The 18,589-nt window shown below is 36.0% G+C and overlaps 1 protein-coding gene across 1 annotated transcript in view; it reads left to right on the forward strand.

The window, feature by feature from the left end:
* Positions 1 to 544: 544 nt before the first annotated feature.
* The window catches only part of RTKN2 (rhotekin 2), a 72,967-nt gene continuing 54,922 nt past the window's right edge, over positions 545 to 18,589 (forward strand). The window contains exons 1-2 of the mRNA XM_080823238.1: positions 545 to 833; positions 7,535 to 7,731. Coding sequence (XP_080679364.1) covers positions 774 to 833; positions 7,535 to 7,731 — 257 coding nt within the window. The 5' untranslated portion in view covers positions 545 to 773. The remainder of the gene's footprint in view (positions 834 to 7,534; positions 7,732 to 18,589) is intronic.

Raw genomic sequence — 18,589 nt, forward strand, 5'->3', positions numbered from 1 at the left:
GGTGGGGAAGGAGTAATGAAAAGTATTTTGCAAGAAAAGAATAAACTACTTTCAGTAAAGAAGTCTTTGCAAGAAGAACACACTACTTGGGTGTGTGTGGTGGGGTTATATGGAATTATAAAGAAACACTGTGGACAAAAGGAAAGACCTTGTGAAATGCCACGGTATCCCACCAGCCGGGTTAACAGGGCCGTGGTCTCTGAGTGACCCTGTGCTGTGTGAGCGCTGGGAGCAGTGCCCCTTGGTTCTCTGGGAATGACACCATAGGCTCCCAGTGATACTGTGTGTCCCCGAGTCGTTGGTAAGAACGCAGGGACTGCAGCCAGCGCAAGTGCCCTGGAAGGAGAGCCTGCACCGGGATGCCGGGAAAATGCATTCAGCACCAAAGGCTTGCCTCGACCACCACCACCAGCAGAAACCCTGCGCCGGGCCAGGTGAGCTCCGTGGCCAACGCTCTACCCACGGCCCTGCCCACTCGCGTCCCAGGCCCGCCCACACTCCAGTCACGGCCTTAAGTCGGCCGTCCGCGCCCCACTTCTCCGCGGGCCGTGAGAGCTCGGTTCTCCGCCGGCTTCCCACTCGGGAGGCCCGGGCGCTGGGCGCTCCCACTGCGCGTGCGCCCTCCGGCGGGACGCCCCCCGCGCCCCTCCCCCTGCGGCCGGACTTGGTACGGCCGGGACGGCGGTTGGCGTCCTCCGCAGCTCAGGCGAGCGGCGGGATTTTCAAATCTTACCTTTGGAGGAGTGGCGGAGGCCCCGGCTGTGGCGCGGAAGATGGAGGGACAGACCGTGAGGGGTCCCGAGCTCCGCCTGGCGGGCCTTCCCGCCCAGCAGGTGAGTGAAGAAGGGCCCGGCTTCAGGTCCTCACGCCACCGTTGTGCCTCGGCGTTGAGAAAAACCCAGGCCGCGTCTCCTATCCAGCGGTGACCAGAAACAAAAGGAAGGACTAGGAGGCCGCACTTTTGAGGCTCCAAGGGAGCTTAGAAATCTCCGCATTCCCCACGGCCCCCGGTTTGTCATGGAACAGACAGACCCGAGTGGGGAAGCGATGCCAGAGTTCCGCCGTGCGTTTCCGGGCGCACCTGCCCGCTGCTTCCCGGCACCGTGCAGGGTTTGGAACCCCCCCTCCCCCACCCCTGCCCAAGCGTAGGAGATGCTGGGGAAATGCAGGTTCCGGGATTTCCAAGAAGCCCACCCGAGGCCCGAGGAGGATGGTTTGGTTATCACTTGATTTGACGGCAGCACAAGTACTGGACCGCTGTCTACGCACGACAGAAACTAGAGGGGCAGGGTGGGGGAGCAAACTGCAACCTTGGAACTTTAGAAAATTGATAGTGATCCTTTTTGAATTGGATAAGAAAGAAGTTTGATAGATTGCTATTTCGCCATGTAAAGTGCGGGTTAGAAACCTTTTTACTTCATAGAGACCAACATTTTTCCTTAGGGAAACTAGTTATTAAAATGTTATTTTTCCCCTTAACCATAATTTTGGAGTCTTAAAACTGATCTTTAAGCTGGAGCTTCACTTCTATTTTAATTTCTATCTTATTTTACCTAATTCTGAGATAGACTAAACTGTATGAAAATACCAGTTTTGTAGGTCAAAATTGGCAGACTATGAGGAATTTTATATTGTCTTTGCTTAGAACCCTGGCAAAGCCTTTCCTTAGAAAATTATTCTTTGTTAGAAACCTCAGTAGATACAACATCGTTAGTAAATCTTCAATAATACTGAGAAAAATAAAGGAAGACATTAAGAATCATTATGCAGAAAAGTCCAACTCCTTTATTAGTAATGCTGTTTTATGCCAGCATTTTCAAAAATTTCAAACATTTTAATGTAAAATACTTCTTTTCTGTCCTCTCCTTTATGTACTTTGGCTGTCCCAATTGTTAACAAAATCTTGATTTCTAGTGAATTGGCAATCTGTGGAAGTTCTGGTGTGCATTACATAGGTGTTTGGATAGTGGTTCGAGTATATTTATTTAGCTGTGTGCAGCAGTAATATTTAGGAATTACACGAAAGAAGAGGATAAGGTCATGAAAGAAGCTACGTGGAATGAAAACAAATAATTATACACAAGGGCTGGATTATTTTCATGTGAGAAGGTACAGTATTTAATGATTTCTTAGGCAGCAAGAAAAGCAAATAATAGAGTTGTGGAATTCCTTCTGTTAGGATCTTGAATAAAAATTGCAAAATAGTAATAGGTTTCAACCTAATATTGAGGGTCAGTAAGAGAATTTTATATTTGACTGATTTTTTTTTTAAGATTTTTATTTATTTATCTGACAGAGATCACAAGTAGGCAGAGAGGCAGGCAGAGAGAGAGAGAGGAGGAAGCAGGCTCCCTGCTGAGCAGAGAGCCTGATGCGGGGCTTGATCCCAGGACCCTGAGATCATGACCTGAGCCAAAGGCAGAGGCTTAACCCACTGAGCCACCCAGGCGCCCCGACTAACTGAGTTTTTATTTGCTGTTTTTCCTTTGATATTAATGAACCTGCCATCTATTAGGGATAGGGCCAAAAATTCTTGGGTGGTCAAATACTAGTGAAACACCTCTGTTCAAACCTTGGAGTCATCTGTGAATACACACAGCGTAGAGTATTGGCTTTGGAGTCAGATTAAGGTCAAATCCAACTCTGCTTGTTATACAACCTTGAATAAGTTATCTGTCTTTTCTAAGTCCTTAGTTTTCACAGTTGTAAAATGGGTAAGATGCTTATCTTAGAAAGTTACAGGGAGTTGAGAACCTCTTTAAAATACTTAGGATAGTACCTAACACTCAGAATATACTTGAGAGAAAACTGTTTTCTTACCATCTCTTGTCCCATTCATCTGAGATGTTGGGGCAGCCAGCTAGCTTTTCTTACAAATATTTAAACTTTAGAAATCGTAATAAAAATGAGATTAAGATGTAATGCTATTGATGCCAGCAGGCTGGATCAGAGGACCCAGAATGGGGTCCCATAGGACTAGCTAAGAAGGTCCTTAGCTTCTTGCAGGATGGAAATCTCATCTGATCTGAGCCCATAGGAGGTGAAAGAGTTTATTGAAGATAGAGAGCAGGTAAGGATGAATGCTCAGGAAACTCAGAAAAGGAGCATGAGTCTTGTCCTAGTTTGGGGTCTGGGGATTTTTATTGAGGATAACGGTGTGGTGTATGTGTCCTCTCAAGTAAACAGGAAGCGGTTAGAACAAAGACGAGGAGCCCGGGTGGAGTTGCTGAAGGGGGTCTTGGTGTCAAGATGTCTAGTGCTGGTGGTCTGGAATACACATGTGGTAGATTCCTCCAGTCATTCTCATCTGGTTCTTTCTTGGATGTTATTTGTTCTAAAGAAATCTAGAACTCCTTGACCCTTACAAGGAGGACATACACTATTTGCATTACAAGGCATGTGTAAAGTGGGGTGTGGGTCAAGTCCTAGCACGAATAGAAGCAAGAAAAAAAGCAAAAGACAGATTTTTATGGAGTTCTTCAGTTTCCCTATCTCATTATGTCATTTCACCAAAGTAAATGTATATAGAAACATGAATTTAAGAATTCTTTCTCTAATGCCATTTCCCAGAATGATCACTATTAACAATTCCCAGATTTTTTCTGTACATAAACAATTCTTAAAATAACATGCAATATCTTTTAGAAGAAGGATGTATGCTATAAATACTCATTTGCAGTCTTTTTCATCATGGTCTCTTAGTGAACATGGTTTAACTATATCCATTAGGTAGGTAATAGTTTCTATCTGGATTACTACAGTTGTCTTATTAGCAGCCCAACCACTTTTTTTTTTTTTTTTTAAGTCCTTGCTTAATTTCAATACTAAGGCCATTTTCTTTGGACTTCCTTTGTCCCCTTCTAGCTCTTTAAAACTAGTATCTTTCTGTTTTCTACATAATCTAGTTTTGCACTTTTAAGTCCTTTTCCTGTTTCATTTTTAGCCTTGGTCTGTCCATTTATTTTTATCAGTCTGACTTTAGATACTTACATGATCAGGACAGTGCCATAAGCTTCATTTGACTTGATTACAAGAAAACTCTCGTTTAGAAAATTGAAGAAGAAATGACAAAAGGAAGGCTTTCCCCCCATTCTTTGCTCTTTCTGGAGACTTGCTTTCTGACATTTCTAAGAAGGATGGGTATATGCTTTTGTCTTGGGTCCTACTCAGTCTTGACTCTGCTTTTATGGTTGAGGCAGAAGCAATAGGGATTTTATCTCTGTCCTGTTACACTTTGGGGCTCAGTCTGTGCCCTCATTACAAGATCATTGTTCTCACTGTGGATAACACATCAACTATTACCCCGGGAGCACTTTGCACCCCTTACTAACTAAAATTGAGTTCTTTGACTCCATAAAGACTTTCTTGGCTAGAGTGATATCACTTAACCAGAGAGGTTTTTTCTGTGTGTGAAGTATAGATGTATACTAAAGTTGCAGAGACCACAAAACTAGCTAACACCGTAACTTTTTTTTTTTTTTTAAAACACCAGTACATTCTAAAGTGCACATACACTTAATTCATCTCACTTATGTCAGCCCTCCCGGATCCACATTTGCTCACTGTAGAATAGGGGAGGTAAACTAGTTTAAAACTAGTTTACTATGAATGTAAACTAGTTTACACTGTAGAATAGGGGAGGTAAACTAGTTTACTATGAATAATTTGGCTGGGAGAGGGATCAGTGAACTTTTTCTGTAAAAGAACAGGTAGGTAAATATTTTCAGCTTTGTGAACCACATGGTCTTAGTTGAAACTACTCAACTCTTTCATGGTACTTGAAAGTAGCCTTATATAATACAAATGGGCGTGACTGTACCCCAGTACAAGTTTATCTACAAAAAGACTAGCATTGACTGGGCTATAGTTTGCTGATTCCTGCTCTAAAGGATAGATTTCTAATGTTAATATATGAGATACATCTCATTTCCTTAATGAATATTTAACCTTACAAATAAGGTGATTTAAAAAAGAAGCCCTAACTTTGCATTTCATCTCTGCACTATTTCCCAAGCCTCTATAATTTTATAGTCTTTATCAATAAGTGATGAAGAGAAGACAATCTTCATTTATAAGATGGAAACCCTAGAAGCCCAAACTGGTTCTTTAACGTGTTTGTGGCCACCTACTGGTTCCTTAAGGTTGTTGCAACTTTCCAGATTGCTATGGAATTTCAAGTACTACAGCAGTGGATCTCTACCCTGACTGTACATTGAATCACCAGAGGAACTTAAAAGAAAAAACAGAAAAACAGCAGCAACAAAAACTCGGGCTCCACCTCCAGAGAGTCTAATTGTGTTTTGGTGGGTGAGTCTTAACTTAGGTACTTTTATAAGGCCCTTTCCCTACCAGAGGTGATTCTAATATGTAGCCAGCTTTAAGAACCGCTCTGCTGGTTCAGCTGGCTGCCTCACACTATTAAAAAACAAAATTGAATTTAATGGTAGCAGATGGTATTTGTTTGTATTTGAGTTGTAGGGTGAAGCTATTCATCCTGGCTTCACGTTGTTCACTGCATGAACTCTCCAATACTAACCAGCCTGCCAGAGCTTATTTCTATAGACATATGGGTCACATAGATAATTCTTATAATTAATTATTAATTACATTAAAGAAGAATTTACTTCGAGACTGACAAAGTCATAAAAAGATGAAACAGAATTGTTGAAATTCAGCCATGTGTAAAGAAGGAAAACTAGCAAACGACTACATGTATATAATATACCAGTTTTTTTTGTTTTTTTTGTTTTTTTAATATACCAGTTTTGAGTTCTACTACTAGAGAAGGTTTTTATGTGGTAATTACATGATGTAATTACAGAAAGTAATTAAACAGATCTATTCTGCATGCGAATAGTGCATTTGACTGATTTGGATAGACAAGTTCAATCATCTGCTACAGCTTCTCTTCTAGGGTAATTTTCATAGACTTGCTCTCCTAAGTTTTAGGTTTTCTTTTGAAAAGATTGTCTTTTGAATATCTGGAACTTCTGTTATTATATTCCATTTACATTTTTGATATAGATTTTGATCCATTTAAAAGGTAAATTACAACATTCATTTTTTACCGCAGAAGCCAAGACTTCTACTTTTAGAAATGGACGTAATGGAGCATTATTATGTTGGTAGTATAGTTAAAGAGTATCCAATGATTTATAATTTTTTTAAAAAGCCACTGTGAATTAAATCAAAACAGTATGTTGGAGTTTATAGAATTTTAATGTTACAAGTATAAATTGTGTATAGAACCAGGCAGTTACAAGATAATTGTATGGAATAAAAGACTTTCAGAACTAAAGTGATATAGTTGTTTCATGATGACTCTTAAAACTAAAGTAAATAGGGCGCCTGGGTGGCTCAGTCAATAAAGTCCTCTGCCTGCGGCTCAGGTCATAATCCCAGAGTCCTGGGATCAAGTCCCACATTGGTGCTCCCTCCTCAGTAGGGAACCTGCTTCTCCCTCTCCTCCCTGCTCCTGCTTTCTCTGTTACTATCTCTGTCTCTCTCTCTCAAATAAATAAATAAAATCTTAAAAAAAAACTAAAGTAAACATATTCAAAAATATATTTTAAATCTCTGTTCCATCCAGTAGCTAAAAGCTTCTGACATTTTCTGGGCACAGTGCTTTCACTGTTGCTTCTGAGATTTTATTTACATTGCTTACCATAGCCACCAAAACTTAGTCCCTTTTCCAGCATCTTCTCCTTTAGAAAATCTTTCCTTGGTTAATTCAGTGTCATCAACCATATCTTGCCATTCCACAATACAACATATATAATATGTGCATATGCTATATTGTTTACATGAGTTACTGTATTATTGTATTAGTTTCCTGAGGTTATCCTTTAACAAATTACCAAAATGGGTGGCTTTAGACATTAGAAATTTATTCTCTCATTGTTCTGGGGTCCAGAAGTATGAAATCAAGGTACCCACCTGCAGGCCCATATTCCTGCTAAGGGCTGTGGGAAGAATTTTTCTCTTGCCCTTTCCAGCTTCCTGTTGTTGCCTGGTGGTCCTTTGCTTGTAGACTCATTACTCCCATCTCTGCTTTAGTCTTTGCATGTAATCTCTCTGTGTATGTCTCTTCCTTCATGTGGCTTTCCTATAAGGACACCAGTCATTGGGTTTGGGCTCATGCTATTACAGTATGACCTCATCTTAACTAATTACATCCGTAAAACTCTATATCCGAGTAAGGTCACATTCTGCAGTTCTAGGAGGACAGGAGTATTTGGGAGACATTATTTAAACTTGTAAAATTATGCTAATAATATGTAATGTTTCTCACCCCCATTTCTGTTCTGTTTCTCTACTAGATTGTAAAAACTTCCTAATAAAGGTTTTGCAAAGAGCATTATCAAATAGCTATATAATTTGTGCTATTATACATTAAAAGTTTGTCACTTTCCCAATATGTTACAACATTAACATGATGTCTAGTATGTTTTCCATCTATTGGAGTAAAAAGAAATGTTATAATTCTGAATTTTTGCTATCTTTCAAGAATACTTTTCTCTCTCTTTTTTTAAAGGATTGCAACATTCAAGAAAAAATAGATTTAGAAATTCGAATGCGAGAAGGAATATGGAAACTCCTTTCTCTGAGCACGCAGAAAGACCAGATCTTGCATGCAGTTAAGAATCTCATAGTATGCAATGCTCGAATAATGGCTTACACATCGGAGCTACAGAAATTAGAAGAACAGATTGCAAATCAGACTGGAAGATGGTTAGTAGCATAGTTTTCCTATGGCTTTTAATGTACTCAAGTATTTGAATAAGAACACAATATAATTTAATTTTAATGTCAAATATCAAATCATCAAAGCTTTTAAAAAATAAATACACCAAAGTAGTCTCTAATATTATAAACATTTTGGCGGTAGAACTCAGAATAAAATTAATATTATAGTAGCAGTTTTCACTTGGCAGTTTTATTGTGTCCCAGATTATGAAGTGAAATGGTTAAGAAGCAAGAGCTGAGAGAATTATTTTAAAAAGGACTAAGACTGGAGCCCCTGGGAGGCTTAGTTGGTTAAGCCTCTGACTCTTGATTTCAGTTCCGATCAGGATCTCAAGGTTCTGAGAATGAGCATTGCCTCAGGCTCCACACTCAGTGGGAGTCTGCTTGAGATTCTCTCCTCTTTCTGCCTCCCCCATCTTTATCTCTCTCTCAAATGATAAATAACTAAATCTTTTTTTCAGAAAAAGGGCCAAGACTGATAGCTGAGAATATAGAAATATAAAAATAAAAATAAAAAAAAAATATATATATATATAATTGCTTAAAAATGCTAATAAAGAGGTGTTAGCTGAGAGTAATGGAAGCTTAGGTGTAGAAATTGAAATGCACGCTCCTTTCATATGGTGAATATAAGTCCTCCAGAGGCAAGCAATTTACTCAAGGACAAGTCACTGGCTAGTGACAGAAGCTAATGAGAGGTTGCTTAGGATTTGCTAAGTATCTTGTGGTCCTTGTTCTCTTGATTACTCTGTGTTTCCATTTTGGATCAGGTCTAGGATTTGTATATGAAATTTACATTCTATCCCATTTACAATGCCAACTCTTCTTGAATCTAAGAATTGACTTAAATTTGGTTTCTTTTCTAATGTAAATGGTCTTACATCACCCATTGCTGATCAGTCTTAAAGCTCTAGCACTAGTGAAGAATTTCTTTTTATACCTTAATGGCCATTGTGCTGTTCACAGGGTGCCTCCACTAAATGCTTGAAAAATAAGATAAAAAACACAGGTTGCAGAAAGAGATTTTTGTAAAAATAAAATGTTGATGAGATGGTGATACAATAAACACTTGTGTACAAAGTCACTAATATTTATTTGTTGTACTGCTTTTGGATCTCTTTGTGCCTCAGTTCCTTCATTACGGTTGGCAAGATAATATTTACATTTTGAAAATTAAGATTATATTAAAAACCCAATCTGATATTTTTTACATAATTATTATTTCAACAAATGTGAAATAATTTTCATTATTTTTTATCCCTGACATCATAAGATGAAATTATTCTTACATCATAATTTAGGAAAACATTTTTTCAAATGGACATACCTTGGTTTAAGTCAGCGCCTCTCAAACTGGATCATATGTATCACTGAGAGTACATAAATATGTCTCAGGATATATACAAAGCCATAAGATAAATATGGCATATCTTCTTTATATCCATGAGTTTTTAAGATAAAACATGAGAAATTAGGAACTGTGGTATAATTTGCGTTATTCTCTTCACAGAGCTTCATGTTCTCCCCCCATCCTTTTAAAGGACATTTTGTCAGGAGAGGGCCGTTTCAGTGGAAGGGTTTAAGAAGCACTGGTTTAGGTACAGGGTGGGACTAAACACTTGCTATTATATCATCTCTCACATTGCAGGAAATACTCTTCTGGGAATCAGTGTCCTCCACATTTATGTTCTGTACATATTTTTAGTGAATTGTGAATTGACCGTTTTCTTAATTTGGTAGTATGACTTTTCTAAAGTTACTGATTAATAAAAATGTTAAATAAACTTAATCCTTATTGAAATGATAGAAGAAAGATAGGAAAAAAATATTTGACTCAACTGGAAATGTGTATGATTTTCAGTTTCTTTAGGGATTATCTTCATTAGATGAAAATAGCTTTGCTGTTATACATGCATATTTATATTTGTTCATAATTCCCATAAAAAATTGTCTCCCTTAATTATAAAATTATTTCTTTAAAGAAATCTGAATATTCTCTATGAATTCTTTTGTTTACAATTCCACTTTGTTTTGTGCAGATATAACCTGATGCCACTATCAAATATAACTGGAAATTACATAAAAATGATCTAGAGAGTAAGGAGAGTCTTACGATGGTTTTTCAGTTTCTGGAATTAAGTTATGTAAATTATGCCATTTGATTAGTTGGTCAAATATTTACTGACTAGTACTTGTACAACATTATTAAGTACTGTGTTGGTGTATACAAATTCAAAGAACAGAATTTGTCAAAATATGAGAACATTTGTATGTTCAGCAGTCAAATATTTAACCTTTAGAGACTCAGTGTTCTTTTCCTTAGCTTGGTTTTGATAGTCTTTAAGGTAGAAAAATGCTTCGTTTTTTACATGGCTACCAGAGTTAAAATGGCATTTTAATGAGTCTACCGCCTACCTCTAGTCTAGCTTAGTCTACCTTCTCTAAAATTTTATTATAAAATATCAAAAAATTAATAGGCTTTGTCAAAGAAGAATTAAGTCAGTATGAAATGGCAAACTTGAGGAAGATCTGATGAAAGAATTATATCTGAATCTTCTAGATTATGGAGGATGGATAGAGTTTGGTTGGGTGAGTGAGAGGAAAGCAGCATTCCAAGAAAGAAAAATAGCAAAATAAAAGCTCAGGGTGAAAGAGGACTGTGAATTATTTAAGAGTAGTGACAAGATGTGTTTGGTTGAGGCTCAAGACGAAGCAAGGGGGAAGCAAGATTCAGGAATGTGTAGAAGGCTAGCAGGCAAGTTAATGGTTGTTAACCAACAGATTTTCAGGTGCCACATATTTTGTTAAGGTGTGCACAAATATCACGTTATACACTGGGAGAGCTATAAACCTCTATTAAAGAGTTGTCAAATGGGACTATGCAATATTAGATAACTGTTTCAAAGGACACACAGTGACTACATGGCTAGGACATGAACCCAGATGACCCCAAAATCTGAGGACTCCTCACCCCTCTAGGAAGTTAATGGGTGTTAACTGACAGCCTTCTAGGTGCCAGATAATTGTGCTAAGGTGTCCCGCAAACTGAGAGGTATAAACCTCTTCTTAAACTTCCCAGCATTCTTTTTGTCACCTTCATGCCTGTTCTTAAGTTCTGACTTTCATTGGCCTCTATGCTTGCCATGTTTGTCGAGTATTATTCCTTACTTTGTTCAGATTTTTTAGTCAACTTTTTAATATGAAATTTCATATGTAAAAAAGTAGTAAGAACAGTATGATAAAAATTGTAAAGTAGTATATTCTCTACCTAGATGGACCAGTTAGTAGTTCACTATATAGGTTCATCTATTCTTTCTTCTGCCTTTGTATTATATGTACAAACATATACATGCACACATATACATTTTTCTTTTTTTGTATTGATCCATTTAAAAATAATTTACAGTCAACATGGCATGTACATCTCAATGGTTCTAAAAGCAAATATTCTGCTACATAGCCAAAATATAATTATCATATGTAAAAAATTAACAATAATTCCATAGTAGTCATCTAATATTCAGTCTGAATTCACTTTCAGCTAGTTGTAAAAAGAAAATCCTTTACAGTGGTTTTTCCCAGACCAGAATTCAGTCAAGGTTGATGTAGTACATTTGGTTATGACTTTTTATTTTCTTTTAATCATTTTACTTTTTTATAAAGACTTTTTGCCATTAATGTTTTGCAGAGTCTACACTTTTCTATTTATTTAATTATCTCTTTATAGTATCATTGAACCTTTTCTCTTATTTCCTGTTTTTGCTATATCTAGAATTTGGGTCTAAAGTCTTATTTGTAAGATTCAGGTTAAATATTTTTTTGGCAAGAACCTTTGAGGGGAGGTTGGCTAAGATCTGTGCTGCCAATGTGAATGTGATGGGATTTACCACTCCGTGTGGTGCAGTTCCATCCTTGGTTTGGATGGCAGTTGCCTGATTTCTCCTTTGTAATATAATGGTTTTTCTTTAGCAATTCTTAAGCAATCTTTGGGACATTATATTGGGACTAGGAGAATATTCTGCTATCTAACTAGCTTTCACTTAAGGGTTATGTCCATTTATGATCCTTGTCTACATTATTGTAATGGGGTTTGTAAATAGTGATTATTTAACCCTATTATTTTTTCTGTACTTTGTAGCTAATCTTCTGTAAGGAAGGGCATTGCTTTCTTTTCTCTCTCCAGAGATTCATGGGTTGTTATTTATTCAGTGTCTTATAATTTATAGTCATTAGTTTTTTTTTTTAAAGATTTTATTTATTTATTTGACAGAGGTCACAAGTAGGCAGAGAGGCAGGCAGAGAGAGAGAGAGGAGGAAGCAGGCTCCCTGCTGAGCAGAGAGCCCGATGTGGGGCTCAGTCCCAGGACCATGGGATCATGACCCAAGCCGAAGGCAGAGGCTTAACCCACTGAGCCACCCAGACGCCCCTATAGTCATTAATCTCTTGATAGATAAATTGTCTCAAATTTGATGGAAGTTCCTTCAGACTGACATCTTTATTCTTTTGACTTGCCTCCACTAGTCCTTAAGAACTTCCTTCCTTTCAAGCACAAAAACATGATCCAGGCTTGTCTTGTATTTTCTGTGCCTCACACGGAAAATACTAGAGTCCTGGTTCCCTTTAATAATGAATGGTATTTTGAAATCAAGATCTGGGCACTGGGTGTTCCCATAGTTACTTGGGTCATTGCTATTAGACCTTTTTATTAGATATAGCTATGGGAGAGATTTTTTTAAAAAGTTAGGCGTTTACATTGATATTTGTAGGTTTTTGTCTTCTTGAATTATTTTGTATTTATCTTTTTTCCCATTCTGAAAAACTTAATTCTTAATAACAGTAATCTACTTCCTTATTGTTTAATAATATGATTATATAAAGTAGTTTCATAATTTTAGTATCAGTATGATTACTGACAGAAAACCCAGCTAGGCAGGTTCAGCATTTCTTTGGAGTTCTTTCCCAACATACAGAAATTATGAAATTTTCCAACATACGAAAATGTTGAAAGAATTGTACAGTGAAAACTCATATATCCACCACCTAGATTCTATAATTAATATTTTAACTACATTTGCTTTATTCTAAATTCATTCTTCATCCATCAATTCATCTTATTTTTTGTGATGCAATTCAAAGAAAGTTCTTTGTGTGTGTCTATGTACATGCAAGCATGTATACATTCCTGATAAACGGGAGACCATGATTAAAAGTTACTTAAAATGATTTTTTTTCTTTCTGAACAGTTATGTTATCAGTTTCATAAACAGAGTCATCTATTGTTTCATTTTGAATTTACCTTTTTCTTTATACTTCTTGAATACATTTTGTTTCTTTTTCTCCAACTCTCAATTAGTAGTACCTACCTTTGTCCCCCACTCTCCAAGACAAGCATTGTTAACTGATTTTTCTTCCACCATAGGTTTTGCCTGTTCTAGAACTTAATATAAATGGACTTGCCTAGTATATACTCTGTTTCTTCCTTCAGCATAATACTTTTAAGATTCATTATGTGACTAGTGATTTGCTCCTTTTTATTGATAAGTAGTATTCCCCTGTATGAATGTATCATGGTGCCACTCCCTTGTAGTGTTGAGTTTTCTCTAATTTCTTCTCTCCTTTGGTTGCCTGCTAGTCCTTTTACGTAGTTGTTTTTTAAGTAGTTTTCCCAGATTTTAAATTGTTTTCTGTGGGAAACAGAAGAGGGAGAGGTAGGGTTTTTCTAATATGAGATACTTGGACATTACCGAAAGAGGAATTCATTTTGTATCTTGATCAAACCGATTTTTATTTTTTCTGTTTTAAGGAATATTTTGTAATTTCTTTCTGACTTAATATAGTCAGTTTTCATAACTTTCATGGGCTTTTAAGGTTATATTTCTTTTTACCATGATACAAAGTTTAATACACATGTTCAAAGATCTATGTTATTGATTGTTTTTAAAGTATTCTATAGGGGTGCCTGGGTGGCTCAGTCGGTTAAGCGTCTGCCTTAAGTCATGATCCCAGTGTCCTGGGATCTAGCCCCACATGGGGCTCCCTGCTCTCAGGAAGTCCGTTTCTCTCTCTCCCTCTACCTCTTCCCAGCTGTGTGTTCTCTATCCCTCACTCTCTCTCTCTCTCTCTCAAATAAATAAATAAGATCTTAAAAGAAAATAGTCTTCTATGGCCTTGCTTATTTTTTGACCACTTGAACTGTCTTGGGCTGAAAGGTAGGTTGAGATATTTGTTATTAAGATTTTTCTGTCTTGGGGCACCTGGGTGGCTCAGTGGGTTAAAGCCTCTGTCTTCAGCTTGGGTCATGATCTGAGGTCCTGGGATCGAGCCCTGCATTGGGCTCTCTGCTCAGCAGGGAGCCTGCTTCCCTTCCTCTCTCTGCCTGCCTGTCTGCCTGCCTACTTGTGATCTCTGTCTGTCAAATAAATAATTAAAAATCTAAAAAAAAAAAAAAAAAGATTTTTCTGTCTTACCTCATATATCTGATACTTTCTGTTTTTTGAACCATTTGATATCTTTGCACTTATTTCGTACTTGTTGTCAGTTGTGGTCTTTAGTATTATAAATGTCCTTTTATTGCTGTTGTTTGATAGTGGCTTTTTTAGACTTGAATTCTGGAGTTGCCTGTTAACAAGATCATAACCCCAGGCATTCTTAGTGTTTGCATTTGTTTTGTTTATCTTTGTGCATCTCTTTTATTTTAACCTTTATGAATCACTTTGTAAGACGTGAGTTTCCTGTGTTCAGCCCAGAGTTAGGTTTTACATTATGAGCTTATCTGAAAATCCTTTGGTGGGAGGAAGTGCTAAGCCTATTTACATTATATATTACTGATATAATTGATTTTAGCTTTGTCATATTCTTTTATGTTATGTTAACTTATGTGTTTATAATTGTGCTTTGTCTTTTAGTGTTTGGTCTATCTTCTCTGCTCTTTTTAATTTTTTTTTAATTTAAGACAAGTTTTATTGGTTATAGTAGTTAATGGAACTTTATATTTAAAACAAAAAAACCTATGTACTGGTAACTTCATAATGACTTTAGCTCTTTTTTCCCTGACTTAGGCTTTTACTATTTTGTTTTTCTACTTTAAATGAAATCATTTCCTTTCATTTATCATCTGTAGGGAGATCAGTGAACTTATTTTTCCATTTTTTCCTTCTCTATCTTTCTCTTTTGTTTTGGTTTAGTATTATTATTATTTTCTAAGCTGTGTTCTTCTTTGGTTGAGTAGTTAAGATTCACATGCTAATCTTGTAATTGTGTCTCACCTTTGTTTTAGTCTTTGATCTACTATTAAATATGTATAATGTTCACTAACTCTCCTTTTGTTGTAGTTCTAAAATCATCTCCTGTTTGGAGAAAGGTTATGATCTAGTAGATTTCTCAGTGTGAGTATAGCTTTCTTCACATTCTTTTATGTTTAAAATGCTTTCCTTTAGTGTTTGAACTTTAAAAGCACAGGTTGACTGTATACAAAATCCTTGGCCAATGTTTTCTTCCCTGGAGTATCTTAAAAACCTCACTCCCCTGTTGTCTTATCAAAAATTCTAATATCTAATTTTCTTTCTTTTGTAAATGACTTGGTCCTTTTTGTCTAGAGGCTGAAAGTCTGATAATTTTATTGGGGTAGGTTTAAAGGCTGAGAATTTTGGCTCACTTAGGACTCTTTCAATATGTAGATTCAGTCCATTTATTTTCAGACAGTTTTCCTGGAGTTAAAGCCTCTAGAATAAGGCATTAAGTGTCTCATTAACTTTGTTTTTAATTATCTAAGGATGCCAATTACACATAAGTTGGCTCTTCTTTGCCTGTCTTCTATGTCTATCACTTTCTCTTTGATGTTTTTAAAAGTCTTAATCTCATTTTTTGTCTTTTGGCTCTTTCATTCTCACCCACTGTGTCTCTTAATGTACTTTCAATTTTATGTTCTTCATCCTTCGGCACTTTGTATCTTACTCATCATTTCAGAAATGATTTTGTTTTACTTTTTACAGTTTCTTTCTTCTTACCCCTCTCTCTCTCTCTTTTCATATTTACCTATTGTTTGTCCCTTACTAGTCTGAGATCTAAAGATTTCAGATTCCTCACTTCTTTCATATTTGTAATAGCTTATTTAACTGCTCTTAATTCATTTTGGAATATCGTGTTTTTGTTACTTTATATTTTTTGGAGAGTGGTTGATGGGGTATTTTTATCAGCTGTAGCATTTGGACTCCTCCTACTTTTGTTTTATAGTAACTTTCTATGGATGTTTAGGTCCCTTTTCTTTGGTCCCTAGTTAAGTATGCAGGTGGTAGAGTTTTCCCAGACCAACTGATAATGGGTGGGTAGAAGAGCTTACTTATTTTTTGTTTGTTTGTTTGTTTGTCTAACAGTATTTTCAATTATTGGAAATGCAAAGAGCAGTTTCTTTAATAAATGATGCCTTTGAGATGTTGATTAGTTGGTTTCCTGATTTTTAAAAAAAATATTATTTTGCTTTTTAAGGCTTTTAACTTCAGTTGCTTTCTTGTGCTGCTGCTGCTGCTTTTTTCTTCATGGGCATGCCTTTAAAGGATACCTCTTTCATTGTGTGTCTTTCTTCTCCATAAGTCTAATAACTTCTGAACAAGAATTCTTTAGCAGTCCTTTCAACTCTCTGTAGGAACCAGGACTGTGGTATCATTCAGGTCTTATATCCATTGTCTTTTCTTCTAGGAGAGATCACAAGTTGGTATTGTGTTTTGCAGTGGGTACTCCAGGAGTTGACTTTGATGGTTTCAGTTGTCAATTTCTCCACTTATATGTAAAAAGAACGTTGTTGTAGTCTCTGTTTTCTAGTTATGCTGTGAAATATGGGCTATAGGTGATTTTATTTGCTTTCCTGTTGATCTAAAAGCTTTTGTAAGATACCTGGAGAAATTCAGATTTAGTTACCATTATCCTACAAGAGCTGGGGAGTCATACTCTGATTACTTTAACGAATGTTTTAATGCCTCTTCCACCTCAGCTCCAAGTTAAATATTGAGGCCAAGAATATAAATACAAATTAATCCTTGTATTTTTGTGACATTTCTAAGAATGACATAGAATATATTTAAAATATTACTTCATTCAGTACCTATGAGGTAAGTAGATATTTCTCCTATTTAACAGATGATGATGCTGAGGCTAAGAGGTTAACAGCAACTCTTTAGCATAACTAGTTATTGATGGTAGGAATCAGACCTAAGATTTAGACTGAATCTACTAAATACTCCTTCCTTCATTCAATGGCCACATATATTTCACTTCAGTATTCACTAAACTTGTGTTGAGTATCTTACAAGGTACTGAGCTGTATACCAGGTACTGGTGATTCAGCAGTGAACAAAATAGATGAAGAAAATCCCTATGCTTATAGAGCGTACATTCAAGTAATAATATTCTCTTCTATCCCAACCTGCCAATGTATTTCTTGTCTTAACTTCTGAAATACTTTATTTGGTTTTATAAAAATGCTATTAGTCAAAGTCATTTGTAGCACCTAATTATTATATCATTCAACATAATTGTGGTTTTAATAATGCCACACTAACCAGTTTCTTATAATCCAGTTGCCTAATATATTGCTTAAATACTAATAAACTGAAAAAAGAAAAAGTATAGATAGCAAATGAGAATTGTGTACTCCTGGCATTAAAACATGGTATATCAAAGACAGAGCTGATTTTATTTTTTAAACTTTACATTATTTTATGTCTGTTGAGTCTGTTATATCAAGGTTTAAAATAGAAACCTCATCTTCCCAATTTAAGATACTTATGAAGTTATTAATTTTATACCACATAACTTAAGATGTTTAAAATTCCACATTAAGCTCTTCTGAATGTCTGAGTTTTCACTCATTTGCATAAGAGGTGAAGGATTTCATAACCTGCTTCCAAATAATAGAATCCCAGTTAGAATTCTCTTAGTACTTCATTAAGAAAATAGAAAATACTTTCATAATTGTTCAATTTCTCATTAAACCTTGTTAATTTTGGCAAATAAATTCTATTTTAAATTCCCATATTGAATAATATAAAATAGGATAATCTATACTTAGTCAATTTTAAATACAGATTTTGAGCAACAAAGTGGTTGATTGGCACCCTCTGTTGGTCATTTTGTTTACCTACAGGCAGAAATTAAGTAATAAGATAAAACTAAAAGTTTGTCTTTAGTATTTTTGTCTCTATCTCTTAAATTAGCAGTTACGAGTCTCACCATAATAATGCTCTAAACTGGATTTATAAGAAGAAGGTACACTACTATTTTGCTGTGCCTCTGGATAATTTTGTGGTTATTTGCTTTTTCCTCAGGCTGGCTCTCTAATTGTAGCATTTAGAATTGGCATTAACATTGCAGATTTTCAAACAAGTATTTATTTAACTGTAGCAAACTATTAGCTACAGTAGCACATTATTAAACAGAGAATGTTTAACAATTTTATTGTCAATTTGGATTAATTAGAAAAACATCACATTTTAGCACCCTAAATAACAGTTTGAAGAGTTATTTGAATTGAAAATAATTCAGGCTTCAGCAAAATGAAGCTGAATTAGTTCAATGTGTCTCTCATTTTTTTAAAAAAGACTTAATTATTCTGTAAGATTATATGATTAAATGGGTTTATATTATAGTTTGATAATATTTATCTATAATAACTTTGTTGGCTGGCCCTGGAAATGCCTATGCAAGTAAATTATAATTATAGGGAAGAAAGCTGTACTCTGCCATGTGGTTGAATCCTTAAAGGGGAATTTTTTTTTTTTTTTTTTTTTTTTTTTTTGTAGTAAATTTTCAACAAGTTTGCTTTGGTGGTTCTTATATTTCAGAATTTCA

The sequence above is a fragment of the Martes martes genome, assembly GCF_963455335.1.
Source record: "Martes martes genome assembly, chromosome: 14".
NCBI classification, from domain to species: domain Eukaryota; kingdom Metazoa; phylum Chordata; class Mammalia; order Carnivora; family Mustelidae; genus Martes; species Martes martes.